The 16,754-nt window shown below is 44.3% G+C and overlaps 1 protein-coding gene across 1 annotated transcript in view; it reads right to left on the reverse strand.

Annotated features, from left to right (window-relative positions):
* Nucleotides 1–13,586, reverse strand: part of HID1 (HID1 domain containing) — a 187,022-nt gene extending 173,436 nt beyond the window's left edge. Inside the window, exon 1 of the mRNA XM_069200104.1 lies at nt 13,090–13,586. Within this exon, the coding sequence (XP_069056205.1) occupies nt 13,090–13,155 (66 nt within the window). The 5' untranslated portion in view covers nt 13,156–13,586. The remainder of the gene's footprint in view (nt 1–13,089) is intronic.
* Between the last annotated feature and the right edge of the window lie 3,168 nt (nt 13,587–16,754).

Raw genomic sequence — 16,754 nt, forward strand, 5'->3', positions numbered from 1 at the left:
TTCACAAAATGGAACCGAGGATCCTCCATAAAAATGTATGTCTCAAGCACCCTTGCAATCAGTGTAAATACACAGCACACATGCAGTCCAGAACTATCAACACCATGGATTGTGTCACCCCAGGAGCACATACTTCCAGTACGCACAATCAGTATGTGTGCAGTGTTCCATACTGTATACTTTTTGTACTGTGTCATTGTGTGCAAACACACACACTGCCAGCACACACACTCACCATGAGCGCTGCACAGCACTTTACCCCTCGTGTACTGTACTTCGTGCGAGCACAAATACACCCAACCAGCAAATGCTTTCATTGCACACGCACTGCACAGCACTAAATCTTGCATGTAATGTGTTCCTCACAAACACATACACACTCAGTACATGCATGCCTGCACAGACTGCTCTATCCCTGTACCGTACCCTTCTCAGGCACACAGCCAGCACAGACTCACCACTTCTGCGCTGCACAGCACTCCACATCCAACTGATATAGGCCAAGGGTGGATTAAGCTCACAGCAGTGGATGTTTAAAAAAGGTGAGTAAGCCTGCAGGCTTCACTCCAGTGACACAGGGTAAAAATAAAATGTTCACTTCTACTGATCACTACACTGTAAGGTGCAACCACTTAACTCGTGCTGCTTAACTCGTGGCAAAGGACATAGAGCAACAAATACCCCTCTTAGTTTCATTTAGCAACATGAATATCTTTGTAATTTGAATGTTGGTTAGAACAATCGCAGATAAATAGCAACAAAGAGCTGTATCCAGTACAGGAGGCCTTTATATTTAGAGATTGTAAAAAAAATAAAAAATAAAAATCAGACATTGGACAGGAAGGATCTATATTGAACAACCAATGTGCTCTGTAAAGCAAAGTAACCATACAATGTAAGTGAGTGCAGGTATAAAGACATAAAAGGATATCATCAGTTGGGCACTAGGCAATAATGTGAATTGTTACAGGGCTGATACAACAAATAAATATGTTTGACATGGTGAAATCAGACGATTTTCCTGTTAGCTCCTGGTGAACCAGTTTCTCAATAAAGTGTAACAAATGTAAAAACAAAATGGATACATCTAAAAACTTCCCGACAGATGGCTCAAAGCCAAAAACCCTCACAATTACATATTTCTACACAGACACAATAGGATGTACAAATTTCACATAAAGAAGGCCAAACAAATCAAGCAGGATCGACAGTGCCAGCTGTTCAGCCATGAACTCCATACAATTCTATTATAATTTTACAATCCAGAAGGCTGTCAGATCTCCTCCCTATCCCGACAAGAGTTCTGCAATGAACTAGCGACACAAAGTAGACACACAGGAATCTTACCAAACAATCAAAAGAAAACAACTGCTCCCCTGACAACCAAAAACAATCACAGCAGAAACATAATCTCTTTCATCCTCCTAAGAATTTACAACCCCAGAATGTAAAAACTCTGTAAAGCCAGCAGCCCACTTGGCTGCCATCAGACTCCTTCCCTCCTCAAATTTCAAAAATATTTTTCTGTCAACATCTGCAGCTAAACAAACCAAAAATGTTATCAATAATTATTTTAAGCATGGGATTTGTTTCCACTAAGAGGTATTGAAGAAGGTATACCTAAACCCATATCTGAAAAAGAACAATGTGGCCCCACAAGACCCTAACAGCTACCAACCAATCGGCAATGGACTTTTTTCTTGGAACTCCTATGGAGACAGCCACATCTTAAAATTCATAGCCAAAATCTAACTACTCTCAGATGGGTAAGCAGGACTTCAGCCAGGAAGAGCCACCAAATCTGCACTAATCGCCATTTGGGATGATGTAAAAAAAAAAAAAAGAGAGAACTGAGTTACCCTTCCCCCGAACTCTAACTTCAGGCCCTATGCCATTGCATTCGACTCTCAACCATAAGAAGGCTGCAAATAATGCAGAAATCAGCAGCAACAATACTTTTAAATGTAAATATTTAATCTGACTCTGTCCAGTCATGAAGGCTCTACACCAGCTCCCCATTGCAAGATCAAGCTAGTATGCGTCACCCAAAGAGCAATAAATGGCAAAGTGACAAAACTTCTACAACTGAAAATCACAAATACTCCCAACCAAAACATGTGCTCCAGTCCGGCAACTGATTTAATAATTCCTGCTTACAGGAAGAAAACAATTTGTGGCATTACTTTCTCAGTTCAAGCCACCAAACTATAGTGTTCCTAATGGAGCATTTAAAGTTCAAAAGAATAGTTAAAACCTTGATATTACCACCATGGAACATCAGAGAATCTACAAGTTCTCATTCACAAAACGTGTCTAGGACTACTGATAGATGCCCCAAAAGGCCCCTCTAAGATCAGGGAATAAGCAAATCATCTCAATACCTTTACAAAAGATGCAAATTGCACAAGTGGTCCACGCCACCAAAACTCACCTAACAAACCTAAAGAACCAGCTATCGCACATACCACATAGCACAGGAAGTCATATTTAAAAAGTAAAAAGTTCAAAAGAATAGAAATATCTATGTTCATAACCATCAACAGCCAAAAGTAACAACCAAAGATACAAAAAAACAAATATCACCTGCGCACAGGTGACAACTATCCACCCTTTCTCTACTCTTTCCACATCCTCAGATTGTATGCTATCTCAAAAATCCTCAACCCACTATATTCTTAAAGCCCTGAACGTAAACTGACCTCGAACTATACCAATTTCCTCTTGTTCCTTTAGAACAAATTGATCCTCTCCATAGCACCCAACCTCTGCACGCCGTATTGACTCCGAGTATGCTCAACGCTGTAGCAGTCGGTATGACCCACTCTCTACTATATTTCTGCAAGCTGACTGCCTCACAAATCAAAACATCTCCTTGTGTTTAACCATTCTTTGAAATCTAACAATATTCAACACCCTCTATCCTATCATACTCATCCAAACTTTCATTTGCATTGCTCTCACTAATGCTCTCACCTAAGTCCTAGTAACGTATTATACCTTGCAGAACTACAGGATATGCATGGAATGGCTTCTTGGGAACCAAAGACTAGTCTCAAAATCCAACAGTAACTAATAACTATTGGAATACCCACTAAAAAGGGGTTCCCGAGTACAATGCTATCAACGCCTTCCAGGAGTAGGAAAACCTATAACAATGCGGTTATATTAAAATATAGTGCACTTAGACTCCCTGCCACACTATATGCTTTGAAGAGTCTGTCTAGCTGTTGTACAGAAGGAACTCATAGGAAAGGGTTTTATAAAAACAGCCATGGTAGGTAGTCTTAAGAGTACACCCAGAAGGGAGAGAGGAGAAATCCACAAGAATGGGCTATGTACACCCAACAATGGTTTATGTCCTGAGGAGGCCACCCAGGAGTGTGAGGGAGCATTCACCTGAGTAGGCATTTCCAACCAGCCACTCAATCTGGTTTCTAGTGTCTACCCATCGCAACACAGGAGCACACCATTGGAGATTGCCTCTTTAAAGGTGTTCTATGAGGGTGACATGGGAAATGCTACTTCAGGAAATAGTTAATATCGGTTGGATGAGGATAAGAGGAAGGGTGTTAGGAGGAGGAGGAGAGTGGCTAAGGGCTATAGAAAACATTTTTGGGTTTAATCGGGACTGAGTTGCTGCTACCCATGCCAGTGGGAAGTGCAAGGCTGAAGTAGGACATATAACGAAGGCTGAAGTTTACATAAGGAGTGGTAAGGGATAAGAAGCTACATGGCAGAGGGACTGGCCAAAGCCCTTCTATGCCCTAATAGGGCCAAACATGGTAGTGATCTTTGGTACTCAGGAAAACATGTATGGGTCACACAGAGAAATTGTTTATCTTGAGTGGGTAGAGGTAATTTCTTCTTACTTGTTTTTATTCAGAACAGTGCACACACTGTGGCCTTATGTGGAGCTCCCTTTAAGATACCAGTCTTACTTATTAAACAAACCTTTTCCTGGGACTAGGAGCAGGAGGCAGACTGGCTGTGTTCCTGGTTGGCTGACTTCACCCATTCTGAGCAGATTTGTTTCAGGCCTCGAAAAATCATAGAAATTATACTAGACCTGCAGTTCGAGTATCTTAAATAATCTACTCGACCTAACTGTGTTGTAAAGGTCCAGTAAACGGGTCTCAAACTGTGTGATCCTAGGCAAATAATTTAGAGTCGCCTTTTTCTTCATTCTCGCATATGATTGCACCAATATGTGAGCTCAGCATTTCTGAAGAACAAAAAAAACTCTTTTGTTTGATTAAGTAAACTAAAGTTTGCTGCATATATCACCTGAATCTAGCCGCATATAGGAGACACATGATCCATGACTTGCTTTTAGTTTATTAACAACATTGTCACCAGGGCAGGAGTGCTGCTCGGTTTATGTTTAAAACACTCACTTTTAATAAATATATTACTAAACCATGATGTGGTAGCATATTGTCATCTACACACAGTAAATTTCCAAGAAATTTCCAAAACCCTTTCCACTAATTTGCAGCTTTACTGATGAAAGTAAACAGTATTTTAACAATCTGTGAAAATTGGGTTTCAGAAAATATATCCTTTGCACATCAACAGGTAAAATTTTCTGATTTGTTTTCATCATATTAAAATATTTTTTCCAATCACACAGAAATGGAAAATATGGGCATTCACAGCTACTGAAATATATTTTTAAATGTTTGCACAGTTGTCTTAGTAATTTAAATGTTGTTTGTTAGGATAAACCTGACACTCTATATCATTTTATTTTATACTCTAAACAGTATGTCAGACAGTTCACCTTACAAAGTTCTGGAATTCTGCATTCGCTCTCCGTGCAGATGATGTCCTACTGTTTTTATCCAACCGTCAAACCTCAGGACCCCGATGTCTCGAAATCCTCGCATTATTCGGTGAAGCCTCTGGGTGAACACATTCAAAACTCTACTGGTCCCAATCAGAGACAATGCAAGTGTCCATTTTTGTCAGTCCAATATCCCAGTGAGGGGCTTCTCCAACTACCTGGTGTTTCACATTTCCCTGCTCCCTGACCTCAACAAAACACCTTAACTTGACCCCGCTGGTGTCCAAAGTGAAAAGAGACATCTAGAAGTGGCAGAAGCTTCCTCTGTACGTGAGAGGCTGCATCGCCCTCTTCAAAATGATAATGCCCCTCACTTTTTTTTATACATATTTCAACACTTTACACTACTAATTCCCCATGTCCGGGTTTTGCGCACTCAACTCCACTCTCTGCGCCTTTCTTTGGTAGGGTGGCCACAACCGAATTGCAATTCCCAGCGGTTGACAATCTCCGTATGATGGTGGCTGGGGATGGTAGATCTCCAATGCTATTATCTAGCCTCCCAACTAACTGTTGTTAATGACTAGTTTAGTGGTGGATGAGACAACCCAACATATTAAGGAGAACTTTTGTCGATTCAACCGCATCACTGATATGCTCTACGGTGCTCCAATACCTTACAGCCTGCTGCCGTCACTCGGGTAATGTTTCTTTGCTGGAGGTTCCACGCTGAGATTCTTGGGCTGAAACAGTCAATTGACGGGGGTGATTTCCCTATGGAGGGGCTGTTGGCTCCACCAATCAGGTGACTTAGAGGGCTTCCACAAATCTGCCACAACAGACATCACCATCTTTGGGAATGTCTGGGCGGGGAAACACACCTTGCCCTTTAGAGACCTACCGGACGGCTATGACCTGATCAGACGCAATTCCACAAATATTTGCAACTATGCCATGAACTTCTAGTCATCATCCCACTCGAAACAGAGGTACCAGAGTTTAGCGCCCTGGAAGCCAGACAGCTGTTCAGTCACATTGTAAAGGTGTAATCTCCCAAAGCTATTGATCACTCCTAGCGAACGCCCCACACAATATTGACAACTCTGACTCTGCTGGGAGGGTTAGGTAGATGAGCTAGACTAGGCAGATTGACAGGAGGCCAAGTTGGCCCCAAACTCGCTGGCTATCTCTACACGCCTCCAGCTGATTCAATTGAATTACCTACATATAACACATCTCACCTCAAAAGGCTTACATCATGCCGGCAGGATCCCTGATCCTATCTGTTTCCACTGTCTTAGACCCCAGCTAATTTCTACCATGTACTCTGGGATTTCTCTGTTATCTCCGTGTATTGGGAGCAAAGATGCAAGGAACTTTTGGGGGTCTTGAAGCAAGAACTTGACCTGACCCCCAGTGTGGCCCTGCTGGGCATAGTTGACGAGGTTGGGGTTCCCAGGCTGACTACACTTGTGGGTGTTGCCACATTAGCTGCTAAGCAGGACATTGCTCAGAGATGGAACTCCCCCAGCGCCTCACCCCTGGCAGCATGGAAAGCGGGAGTGGATTGGCGCACCCAACTTGAAATCCAGTTCTAAGGCACAATGCTGCCCATGGAAGCACGACAAGATATAGACGTGTGGGCTTACTATGGTTTGGGGATGTTATTTGTCAAGTGGTTGGCTATAGTGTGAAAATGAAATGTGGCTGTACTTGTATTTTACCTGGTGGATTTAAAAAACGAATACAATTTTATTAAAAGATGTAAAAAACTAGTTTATGATTCTAGTGGAAGAATAAGCAAGAATACAATTAGGATCTAGCATTTTTTTTGATACTGCAAAAGTTTACATTATCATTTCTTTAGGATCTTTCAGAATGTGAGCTCCGGAAGTGTCTGATATGCCAGATACCGCCACTGGCACAAATGTAAATTGTTGCATGCTCAGGGAAGACGAAAAAGAAAGCTCTCCAACACACACTATAGCACTGATCACAGCAGATGCACTTGGCAGACAGCTGCAACCTTGTCATAATAGTTGTATTTCTTTCTTGGCACATTTTCTGAAGGGCATGTTTATTTGCCACGCATTCTTCTGGGTATTATTATTTTCCAGACATTCAGATGACATGGACCTCCGGCAAATATTCCAACCAGCATTATTCTAGGATGCATACTCTATACAACTATACACAGAAACATCAAAATGTGTGCCTTTGAATAAGGGCCAGTGGGCATATATTTACTGGTGAGTAACAATAATTGTGCAGACCATGGTATTCCACTGTGTTCACTGGGTGATCTGAACCAAACTTTAAACGATCTGTTTCCATCCTCAGTTGTTTTTTTTGCTTTCAGTTAACGAAAAGCCAAGAACTAATTCAACGGCAAAAATAACAACCAAGAGCCCAACAGATTCGACAAAGTGAAGCAGTGACAAGTGACAGCATCCTGGAAGTGCTTTTGGGTCTCTCCATTTTCATGCAGTAAATCACACACACTCAGATGTAGATGACGTTATTTTCAGCCTTGATAGAAGCCTCAGGTTATTGGGCGAAACACGTGTCGGCACAGCGGTCACATTTAGCAACAATCAAAGTGTCTCATGAAGGAAACTGATAGGTTACATTTTGGTTTGAATCCACAGGGCTGTGCCAGGATCTGCGCAATACATACTCACTGTTCATAGTGACTGGGGAGCGACAAACCTACCAGAGGAGCCTATGACACATTTTATTCAATGACACATATTATGTTAGACATTGATCACTGGCAGGTAATCGGACACAGATTGTCCTACAGCATATAGGCTGAATGGCAATTTGTTTGGCAGATAATCAGAATGAAATTACACTTGGGCACATAGTTTCAAAGGCATTACTCTCTAAAATATATTAAGATGGCCTTATCTGTCATGCTGGGAATTATCCTAGTTAAGAATCATCGTCTGAAATATATTTTGAGGGGCAGATACATTTATCGGGCATCATTCCTTGGCATGCTCCGAGGAACATTATTCGATATGGTACATATACATTCTCCAGACACATATTCTGGTGGTATTGGTTCTCCTGCGCAGTAGTTAGAATTTCACCACATACTGCCACAGAAGTTACATTACTTTATCAACAAACTTCAATACATTGCACTTCTATTTTTAATTGACACAGCCACAAAAGAACAATGTGCAACTGTACACGGGTGAATTTGTAAAATATATCGTGTCTGTCTATACCCTCACTAGACACAAGGCAAACTGCTGTTCACCTCTAGAAGGCTTATGTATGGTAGCCAACATGTAGCGAGAGGCTAACTTGCTAGATCTCACTAAAACTGGGGTCCTTTTCGTCGCCGCTCAATGCGGACCGTGTTTACCCAACAGTGGGAGGGACACCACCTGACACCTTGAAGGGAGGGCAGCTTGTAGCAACACTCGTAGGGTTAAAGGGGAAGACAGAAAGTTTCATAATTACCTTCTGTGACACCTAGCTCCCACAGGGAGGGGTACCCCATACCCTCAAGTACCCAACCATGCTACCCACACACAACGCACGCTCGGGGTCAAGCACGGGGGACCCATTTTCGGCCATCTGCACTGAGTGTGCCAGTGAATGTGAGCAGGCTCTCATTGGCATTCAACGGTGCAGGACACGGGCCTCCATTCCTCGCAATATAGTCACCTGTCTTTAAACACCAGCCTTGGTATTTCCTGCAGAGTTGAACACTATGGAAGGGAAAACGGCAAAATCATTGTGGAGAAAAGCTTAGAGACCTCATCACTCTTAACTCTGGTCTCCAGAAGTGTAAAAGACATTAGGCCTAACAGAAATGTTGAAATCTGGTGTCGGTGGCCATGGGGTGCGGCACCAGTGACTTCTGCCGCTACAAACAAGCAGTGCAATGGGCCCTGCTTGGTCCCCAGTGCCCTAGCCTCCATCCTCTCATCACTGGATGCAGCCAGTATCCTAGTTTCTATTTTCCTGTCAGTTGGCCTTAATAGTATCAGTGGCATAAAGAGACCTGATGCCCTCTCCTGAGCAAACAGGCATAATGTGTACTTTGTCTCTAGTCTTCTCTCAGTTGGTATAAGAGTGTTCGCAATATTATAATTCTGATGGGGTATAAATAGTGGTATTTTGTCGAGAGCAGCGCTGTATGTGGGCAAGAGCCTTCCAGGGCACTGAGCCAGGGTCCTATGTGGCCCACCAGTTCAGCCATTTACCAGCTGAAGGGAAAGAAACGCTCTACATTCCTGCCTGTCGCACGCTAGTGCTGCAACACTCAGTGACACGGCGACTAAGTGACGCGAGGCGACTGTTCTTGGCAAGGGTTCTTCGCTTATAGCATTGTTTCATTTCAGCTGAATAACAAATGCGGTGCCAATTACTTTTACACTTAACTTGTCCAGTTTTTCCATTGCTTTTGGCCTGGAAAAAAAGGTGATATATAAACCGTTAAATAAAATGTCCTGCGGATTTTAATTATGTTTTATCAAGTGAGACTCATTTATGAATTTGTCCAACACATGATGATGTTTGCTTGTGTTAATTACGGGTGGCATATCTCGTGTGAAGGCTGCTCAAGCCACATTCGATTACGGGCCCTTCCACCTTTTCACCCCACTTAAAGCGCCGATTTGCAGTTTATATGTGCCTGCATCCTGCCCCGATCCCCATTTCATTAGGGGGTGTAAGCAGCACCGAGGCTGGCATTCCACTGTCCCTGTACATGAACAGTCCCTGGTCTCTGCTCGTCTGCCAGTTCTTATAAAAACACCCGGTCTTCAGCGTGACAGTCACTATAAACTATGCCCTGGCATATATTCTATCAGCGCACGTGGGTTTATGCCCTATAGATCCGCCTCTGGTTCTCTCCATTTCAAGTATAGTGCCCCTACGCCTCTTCTGAATGTGAGTGCGTGTTGCACCCCGGCAGTGGCGCGGCGCTGCTGTATTTCCGTGTCGGCAGCTGTCGTGGTTCACACATTAACTGTTTGTTTACCTACAGCCAGGGGGCTGGGACAGTCCGACGGAGGTGCCAGGCACAGCAGGGCTTTCTGGGAAAGGGATAATCCGGTTATGAATATGACGCACGAGCTAAGGACAGTGTGCAGCGGTGGGGGCACATCTGTGGGATGTGGAGGACCAACAGAGAGGGCAACGACCACACCACACCTGCTACATTATTCAGTAGCATCTCCCAAGTGGGGCGCAGAACTAACCAGAAAAAAGGTTTAACAAATTATTCACAACGAAAACAGGAAGAGAAAGACCCAAGCCCTTTCCACCAGGGACACAGCTTCCAGGGGTGGAGGGGTAGGTGGAAGGGTTGTTTGTGGTGTTACACCCTCCTAATAAATGTATTTTCTGGTAAATAGTTGGGTACAGGTGTTTTGAATGGGGTATGGTGCAGTGTCTGCTGGGTTTCACCAGGACTCTTTACATAAACACAAACAAAATAACACACACACTCCCTCTTTCTGTTTTCAACGGCTTCAAAACTGTAGGCTACTAAGCAGTCTTTTCTCTCACTTAACACCCCTACATTCCTCTCCCTTTCCACTGCCCCTTAAGGCCCTCTCATGCATCCTGCTTGTCATACAATGTGTTTTAACATTACATGGAAGCGTCATTGTTGGAAAATCTGAAGCTCCCCCCCCCCCCAAGACTAATCTTACTGTCCAAGCTACACCCCTGCTTTACACATGTATTCCACTCTGCCAAGTGAATCGGGAGTGTGCAGGAAGAGGGGGTGCCCCCATTTCCTCAGTCTGGCATACTTTTGATGGAGGACCCCTCCCCCCCCCGCCGTAAGAACCTGTGCATGCAGCTTTGTGGCCTCAAAAAGGGCGCAGGAGATTAATACTTATTCCACAGCAAGTATATGCTGTTCTGCATTATTTCACGGGGATATACTGTACCCTCTGGTCTCCATTGTGTCATCATCTGCAAATATAACTGGCATGCCACAGAAAGCTCGAGTCTGATGCCTGACTCATCTTGAAGTCCTTTTGGAACCTCGAGCCCAAAATGCGCCTGGCTTTCAGCGGAGGAGATTCGACTTAGTGGTAAGAGCCACTGGCCCTAGAACATTGGAAACCGGGCTCGAATTCAGACCTGGCCTCAACACCCTATGAATTAACATACTAATTTCCTTTTCTTCATTATCATATATGAGAGCAACTTTACATGATTCAGGTTGTGCGCTATACAAGCACCTTGCTTTTGTTTGTGTCTGTGATAAGAATCTAGGCTACCTATAAGGTGTCACTAACGTCCGAGACAGGAATCTCAGTTCATGTTTAAAAGCTCTCACTTTTAATTAATTCTGCCCAAAATTGTGATAAAATCTGTTGTGCTGAGGTGATACGCAGTTGTATGGTAAAAACATACACTTTTTGAATTTTGATCAGATTTTTTCATATTTTTTACACGATGTTTCTTGCACGATCTAAATACCAAATATTTTCACGAATCAACACGTGCATAGGCTCTTAAGAGTTCCATGCTAGTTTCTGTTTTTAACATGGTTCACTAGGTCAACTTTTCAGCTCTCCGACGAATCATGCTTGGGTCCCACTCGTCTTTCAGTGCATGAGCTATCACTGAATCGGACTGCTCCATTCGATCTCGTGTTTCAGTGTTATTTGATCCACGTTTCAATAATAAAGCCTATTACTTCTCTAGAGCATCTTATCTCATGTGATAAATATTTACTTGATAAAACTCACTTCTCCTCGGATTGCGTGTCACGCCCACATAAAGCACAATCTACTCCATTTTTCAACAGTCTGGTTTTGCTCCTGCTTGTGAATCACCTGTTCAGAATATTTCAAGCCACTCTTCACCGTGCAACTTGAAATCCTACATGCTGATGTCCTCGGGCTTGCTCACTTCTAGAAGATCTTTCAATCCAGTTTCTCCAGCTTAGCCACCATCCCCACCCCCTTCACTGATCTAGTAGATGCTAAGGCGAGGTTAAAACACCCAGATTCACGTACACCACCCCTCCCATGACAGTCAAGCTCACTGAAGGAGAGACCTTCTCTGTGACCGGATTTCTGTATTACAGCGCCCCCCTTTTGCCAAGCTGGCCGCTGGACATTAAGCATTTGTGCAATACATAGCAAATCAATACATGTTTTAAGTCCCCTTTCCCCATGTACCATATACAATGACACCCATCAAAAGGGTCGGACTGGAAACTAAAGTCAGACCTAGCAAACATATTCAGATCAGTTCCGCACTGCACATGAACAGGAATAGCATGGGCTCGTGGTGGCATGGTTGGCACCCCGCTCTCAAAGTAGTCTCCTAGTCTGCAGGGAACTGGGGGAATGCCAGAGTGGCAGACTGGCTAGTCCTGCCAAGCCTTCGGTACTATTTCGACACCTGTCCCGTGGCTCTTGGAAGTAACAAACTCAAATTGTGTGCCACGCCCAGGCTCCTGTATACTAGGTGTCAGATTCAAGTACCATGCCCATAATCTGCCCTATCAGTATCATGGATACAGTTTATCAATACAAAGCTAAAACGCATGTACCATGGCCAACACCTGACCCAGGCCCGCGCAGCCGCAGTCTATGTCTTAGGTACAATCTTCCCCATCGGTAGTGTGCCCCAGACACAATTACTGCTCCTATATCAGTAAGAAAAATAGACACCTGCATCAAGCTTGTGGGCATGGACCGTGGCCACCATTTGCAGTGCAGCCCTCCCACCAAGGTGGACACCATCACCACACGTGTGCCCTCATGATGCAATATTACCCCATCTGCAGCACGACTCTTACTAGGCTTACACGTATCATCCGAACCGTGGCAACTATCAATACCAAGCACGTCAGCTGCGCCCATTATCCATCTGCACTATAGCTCCTCCCCCTTAATGATAATTCAAAATCTAAAGCATGGTCCATATACCTGCCCGTCTCCCAATGTCATGCTGCCCCATCTGCAACATGGTCCTCGTTATTACCAGGGGCAATGCCTGTAAAGCGTTCCGAGGTTACACCATTGCCTCCATCTGTATGATACGCAACCTGCATGAGGCCGTCCAGAGTGACACCCTTTGCATTACGGCTCCCACATGCCCACGTCAACTACTCACATCCGTACCACGATAACATCTACAACATGGCCACCTGTACCTTCGCTCCACGTCAACCCTGATTGCATCTGCACCATACCATGCTCCCATCCTGTACCCTAACAACCACCGCTGTGTCCCCCAGTTAAACCACGCCCGCTCCCACACGTATAATGGGCTCCCGCTGCAACCAACCAGCATAGCGCCTCAATCTGTACCTGCGTCTTGGTGGTGAGCTGTATCACAGCTTTCCTGAAGTTGAGCTTGGAGTCCGCGTTCCCCATGGCAGGTGCTGCGGCTCCGGCCCCGGTCTGCGGGCCGCCGCAGGTGCTGCGAGCTCCGATGCGCTTCCTGCACCTGCAGCCTCACCGGCGTTGCAGGCCCGGGCCTCGAGCTCCACCCGATGCTGCCTGTAGCCGGTGCCGGTCGCGGGGCCCTCTCTCCACGGCGCCCCTCCTCCCGGATGCGGCTCCTCTGTTCCTTGTTTTCCGCTGTCAGAGGCTGAGGCTCGGGAAGCAGGAACCCACCCTCCGCCCCCAGCCTGCCCCCTCCAGTGCCGGTCCCGCCTTCCTCTCCCTTGGCAACTCCCCGGGCCGGGCGTCAGCAGAACAACACCTGGAGGCTGCCTTCCTCCACAGAGCAGGCCGCACCCGCAGGACAGGCATCCCGAGTGGGTAAAATGTCGTCTGTGCCATTCCTGGCATTTTTACCCAACAGCACTTCACATTCTTAGATTTGTACTCCAGCCATTAATATGTTAAGTATGGGATTAAAAATACATAGCACGCATTTTGGCTAAAAATTCGTCGGACTTGTTTGAAGGTGTAATAAATGACATGGCATTAGACCAGCGGTCAGTGATGTAACAAAGGCACCGAAGGTGGAGGGGCGAGCTCCAGGGGGCTCCTCAGCAGAGCACCTGGACTGAGTTCGTTGTTCTTTGCATGGGGTCCCCTCCAGTTTCGTTATGCCACTGCCAACGTTTCTTAACCTTGTATGTAAATTAGCACTTGTATAGCGCACTACTCACCCGTTAGGGTCTCAAGGCGCTGTACTCATACCGCTATGGAACGCCTCCTGGCTTTTCCCTGTGAGGCGTTGTGGAGATTAAGCAAGCTATTGCCCAGAGTTGCAGAGTGGGACCCATGAATTAGATTAGGCACGAGGCGAGAATTATCTGGTCAAGGGGAATTGAGCCCAAGACCTGCCGAAGTGGGACTTGAACCCTGGTCTTGAGCCAGATCTCTGCTTCAGGGTCTGCCGCTCTAACCATTGATCTCGACGTTACTGGAACCGGAGATCCCTGGATAAGCAGGTCTCAGCCGAAGCAATTTCTACGATTTGAACCTCAAAATAATATTTTGAAATACGAAAGCAAGTATACATTAAATAAGTACATAAAATATGAAATATTGCATTTAATTCACTCATAACAAATATACAAAATTCAAAACTTTTAAATTAAGGTAAGGGTAGATGTTTTAAAAAATGTGGGTGATTTCTAAAAGACAAGCAGTATGCTTGACGCCATCATATCATTTTGCTGTATTTCTTTATAGGGCATGCTCTCATTTTATTTCAGCATACAGTGCTGCTTCAATGGGGACCACAAATCGTCCATACTAGGTTCCGTTTGCAGTACTTTCTGTGCTCCCATGAATCAAGATAAGAATACCAAATTAGCTTTCAAATTCATTCACATGTGTAGAGCATTTTAAAACTTTCAGTGTTCAATTTTTTTTATTTTATGTAGAAGTACTTTATTAATCTGCTAATATTAGTTAATTTTGTAAAGAATTGTGCCCCCCCCTGATTATGGATGGCAGACCCATTGGGGTCCCTTGACCACAGGTTAAGAATCATTGTACTAGACAGTATAAATTGTATTTTCATCTGATAAACCATGTACTCAATGCCTTAAACATGTTTTATAATAGGTAATTGATTGATAAGTTTCCTTTTACTGTATTGCTCAGTATTCTGTTTTTTTAGATCACTGTTACTTGGTAAAGGGCGCTTATGGATTAATCCTTTTGAGTCCTTATCTTTGTGATGTGCATGATAACATATTATTTGGTGATGATGTTTAAATTCATGCCATTTACCTTCTCATTGTGCTTCTTCTTAATGATATTCACCAGACAAGATCGAACTCTACATTTTATTTACTCAGTAATATTTTACCTTCATTCTTTCCTTTGCATGTCTAAGTGCTGTGTACAAGTTTACATTTATGTTTTTGTTGAGGGCAGACATTTGTCGACATCGTTTTACATATCTCAGTGTAGCATGCTATCTGGGTGGATATGTCTCCGGTGCCTCACTTAGGGGAGTATTAGTATAGAAATTACCCCACAATATGCCATCTCACATGCAAATAATGAAACCGTTTTACACCTACAGATCAATGCTAGCTAAAAAAAAGCCTTCTCCGACTATTTTCCTAAAACCCTGCATGAAAAAGTGACCTTGACTCACAACATTCAATCATTTCCTCTCTTTCCTTCCATCCGAGTGACCCTCTCTTCATATCTCTACACCTCTTACTCATTCTGAATATAACCTACTCTGCATCACACATCTGTCTGCCTTATTCTTTATTATTATATGTCTGGAAATTGCCCATACGTCACCTCATAAATCACAACCTGTCCTTCTTTGAAACCACGCCGCTGTGATGTAACAATAGCTATTCACCCCATTAACCATTTGCTTGAATTCACACTAATGGTCATACCTAATTCATATTATTTAATCTAATATAAAGAAACTACAGAAAATCCATTGAATAGTTCTTTGGGAGCACAAGACTAATCCCAATAAGAAGCTCCATATGGAAAAAAAGGAGGACTCTCTCAACAAGTGTTTTATAGATCATCTTGCAGCATCCCTTCCAGTGCTGTTAGACCAGTTACAGTCTCATGTTATCTCCCTCGATGAAATTCTCAAGAAATCATAATGGTCCGAATAGAAGAGCCGGGGAGGAACGCAGGCCCGCAGCATGGATGAAACTGCTGGACCCTCTGCCCTCCCTCCACTGACACAAAAAGTTAAGACAGACTTCAGTTAGGCAGTGGTGGCCCTGGCCACCACTCAGAGGACCAGGACACAATGGCAGCAGCAGGAGGTTGGCACTGTGTACACTGGCACCATTAGAGGCTGAGCTGGCACCCCAGCATGCTATGCGCTGCCCCAGAGGACAATCAAAGACGGTGCAACCATATATGAACACTCAGAGGCGATTGTTGATGAATGAGGTGGGCGCTGTGAAGGCAAACATTTGGGAAGAATTGGAGCGTGGCAGAGAGCAAGGGAACTGTGTAGTTTTGGTCATCACCTGGCTATTTAAGGGGGGGGAATTAACCAGGTGAACAGGGCCTGTGGTTTTCCTAGTAAGGGGTACGTGGAGTATGTTCTGAACCTGGGAGATGTACACACAACCATGCAAAAAGTGTAACTTGAAGGAGAAGAAACTTTTGGGACAACGGTGTACATAGCCCCTAGTATAACATAGGAAAAGATCAATTTAAACACCAAGACCTGCAATCCACATAGGTGGTCACGTGCCAAAGTAGAACATGGGGATAACTAAAGGTGCTACCAATTATTTTCGGACCTGGGATGGGTGGACCCTGCCACAGTGCAGAAATGCTCCCAAACATTTCTAATGGACAGCTTGCAGATGAATCTACAAGAAAGGACTCGGGGTCTCCATAAGGATTTGATGCCATACTTGCAACATAAACGGAGAATAGTAGGACCCTAAGAGTAAAAATAGATACAATGGCTATTGGTCCACGTCTAACCAGAGCAGACCAAAGCATGATATCTGACAGAGAGAGGGAGGTGGAATCTGCTGAAGCAGGCACTCAACCCACTGTAC

The sequence above is a fragment of the Pleurodeles waltl genome, chromosome 7, assembly GCF_031143425.1.
Source record: "Pleurodeles waltl isolate 20211129_DDA chromosome 7, aPleWal1.hap1.20221129, whole genome shotgun sequence".
Lineage (NCBI taxonomy): Eukaryota > Metazoa > Chordata > Amphibia > Caudata > Salamandridae > Pleurodeles > Pleurodeles waltl.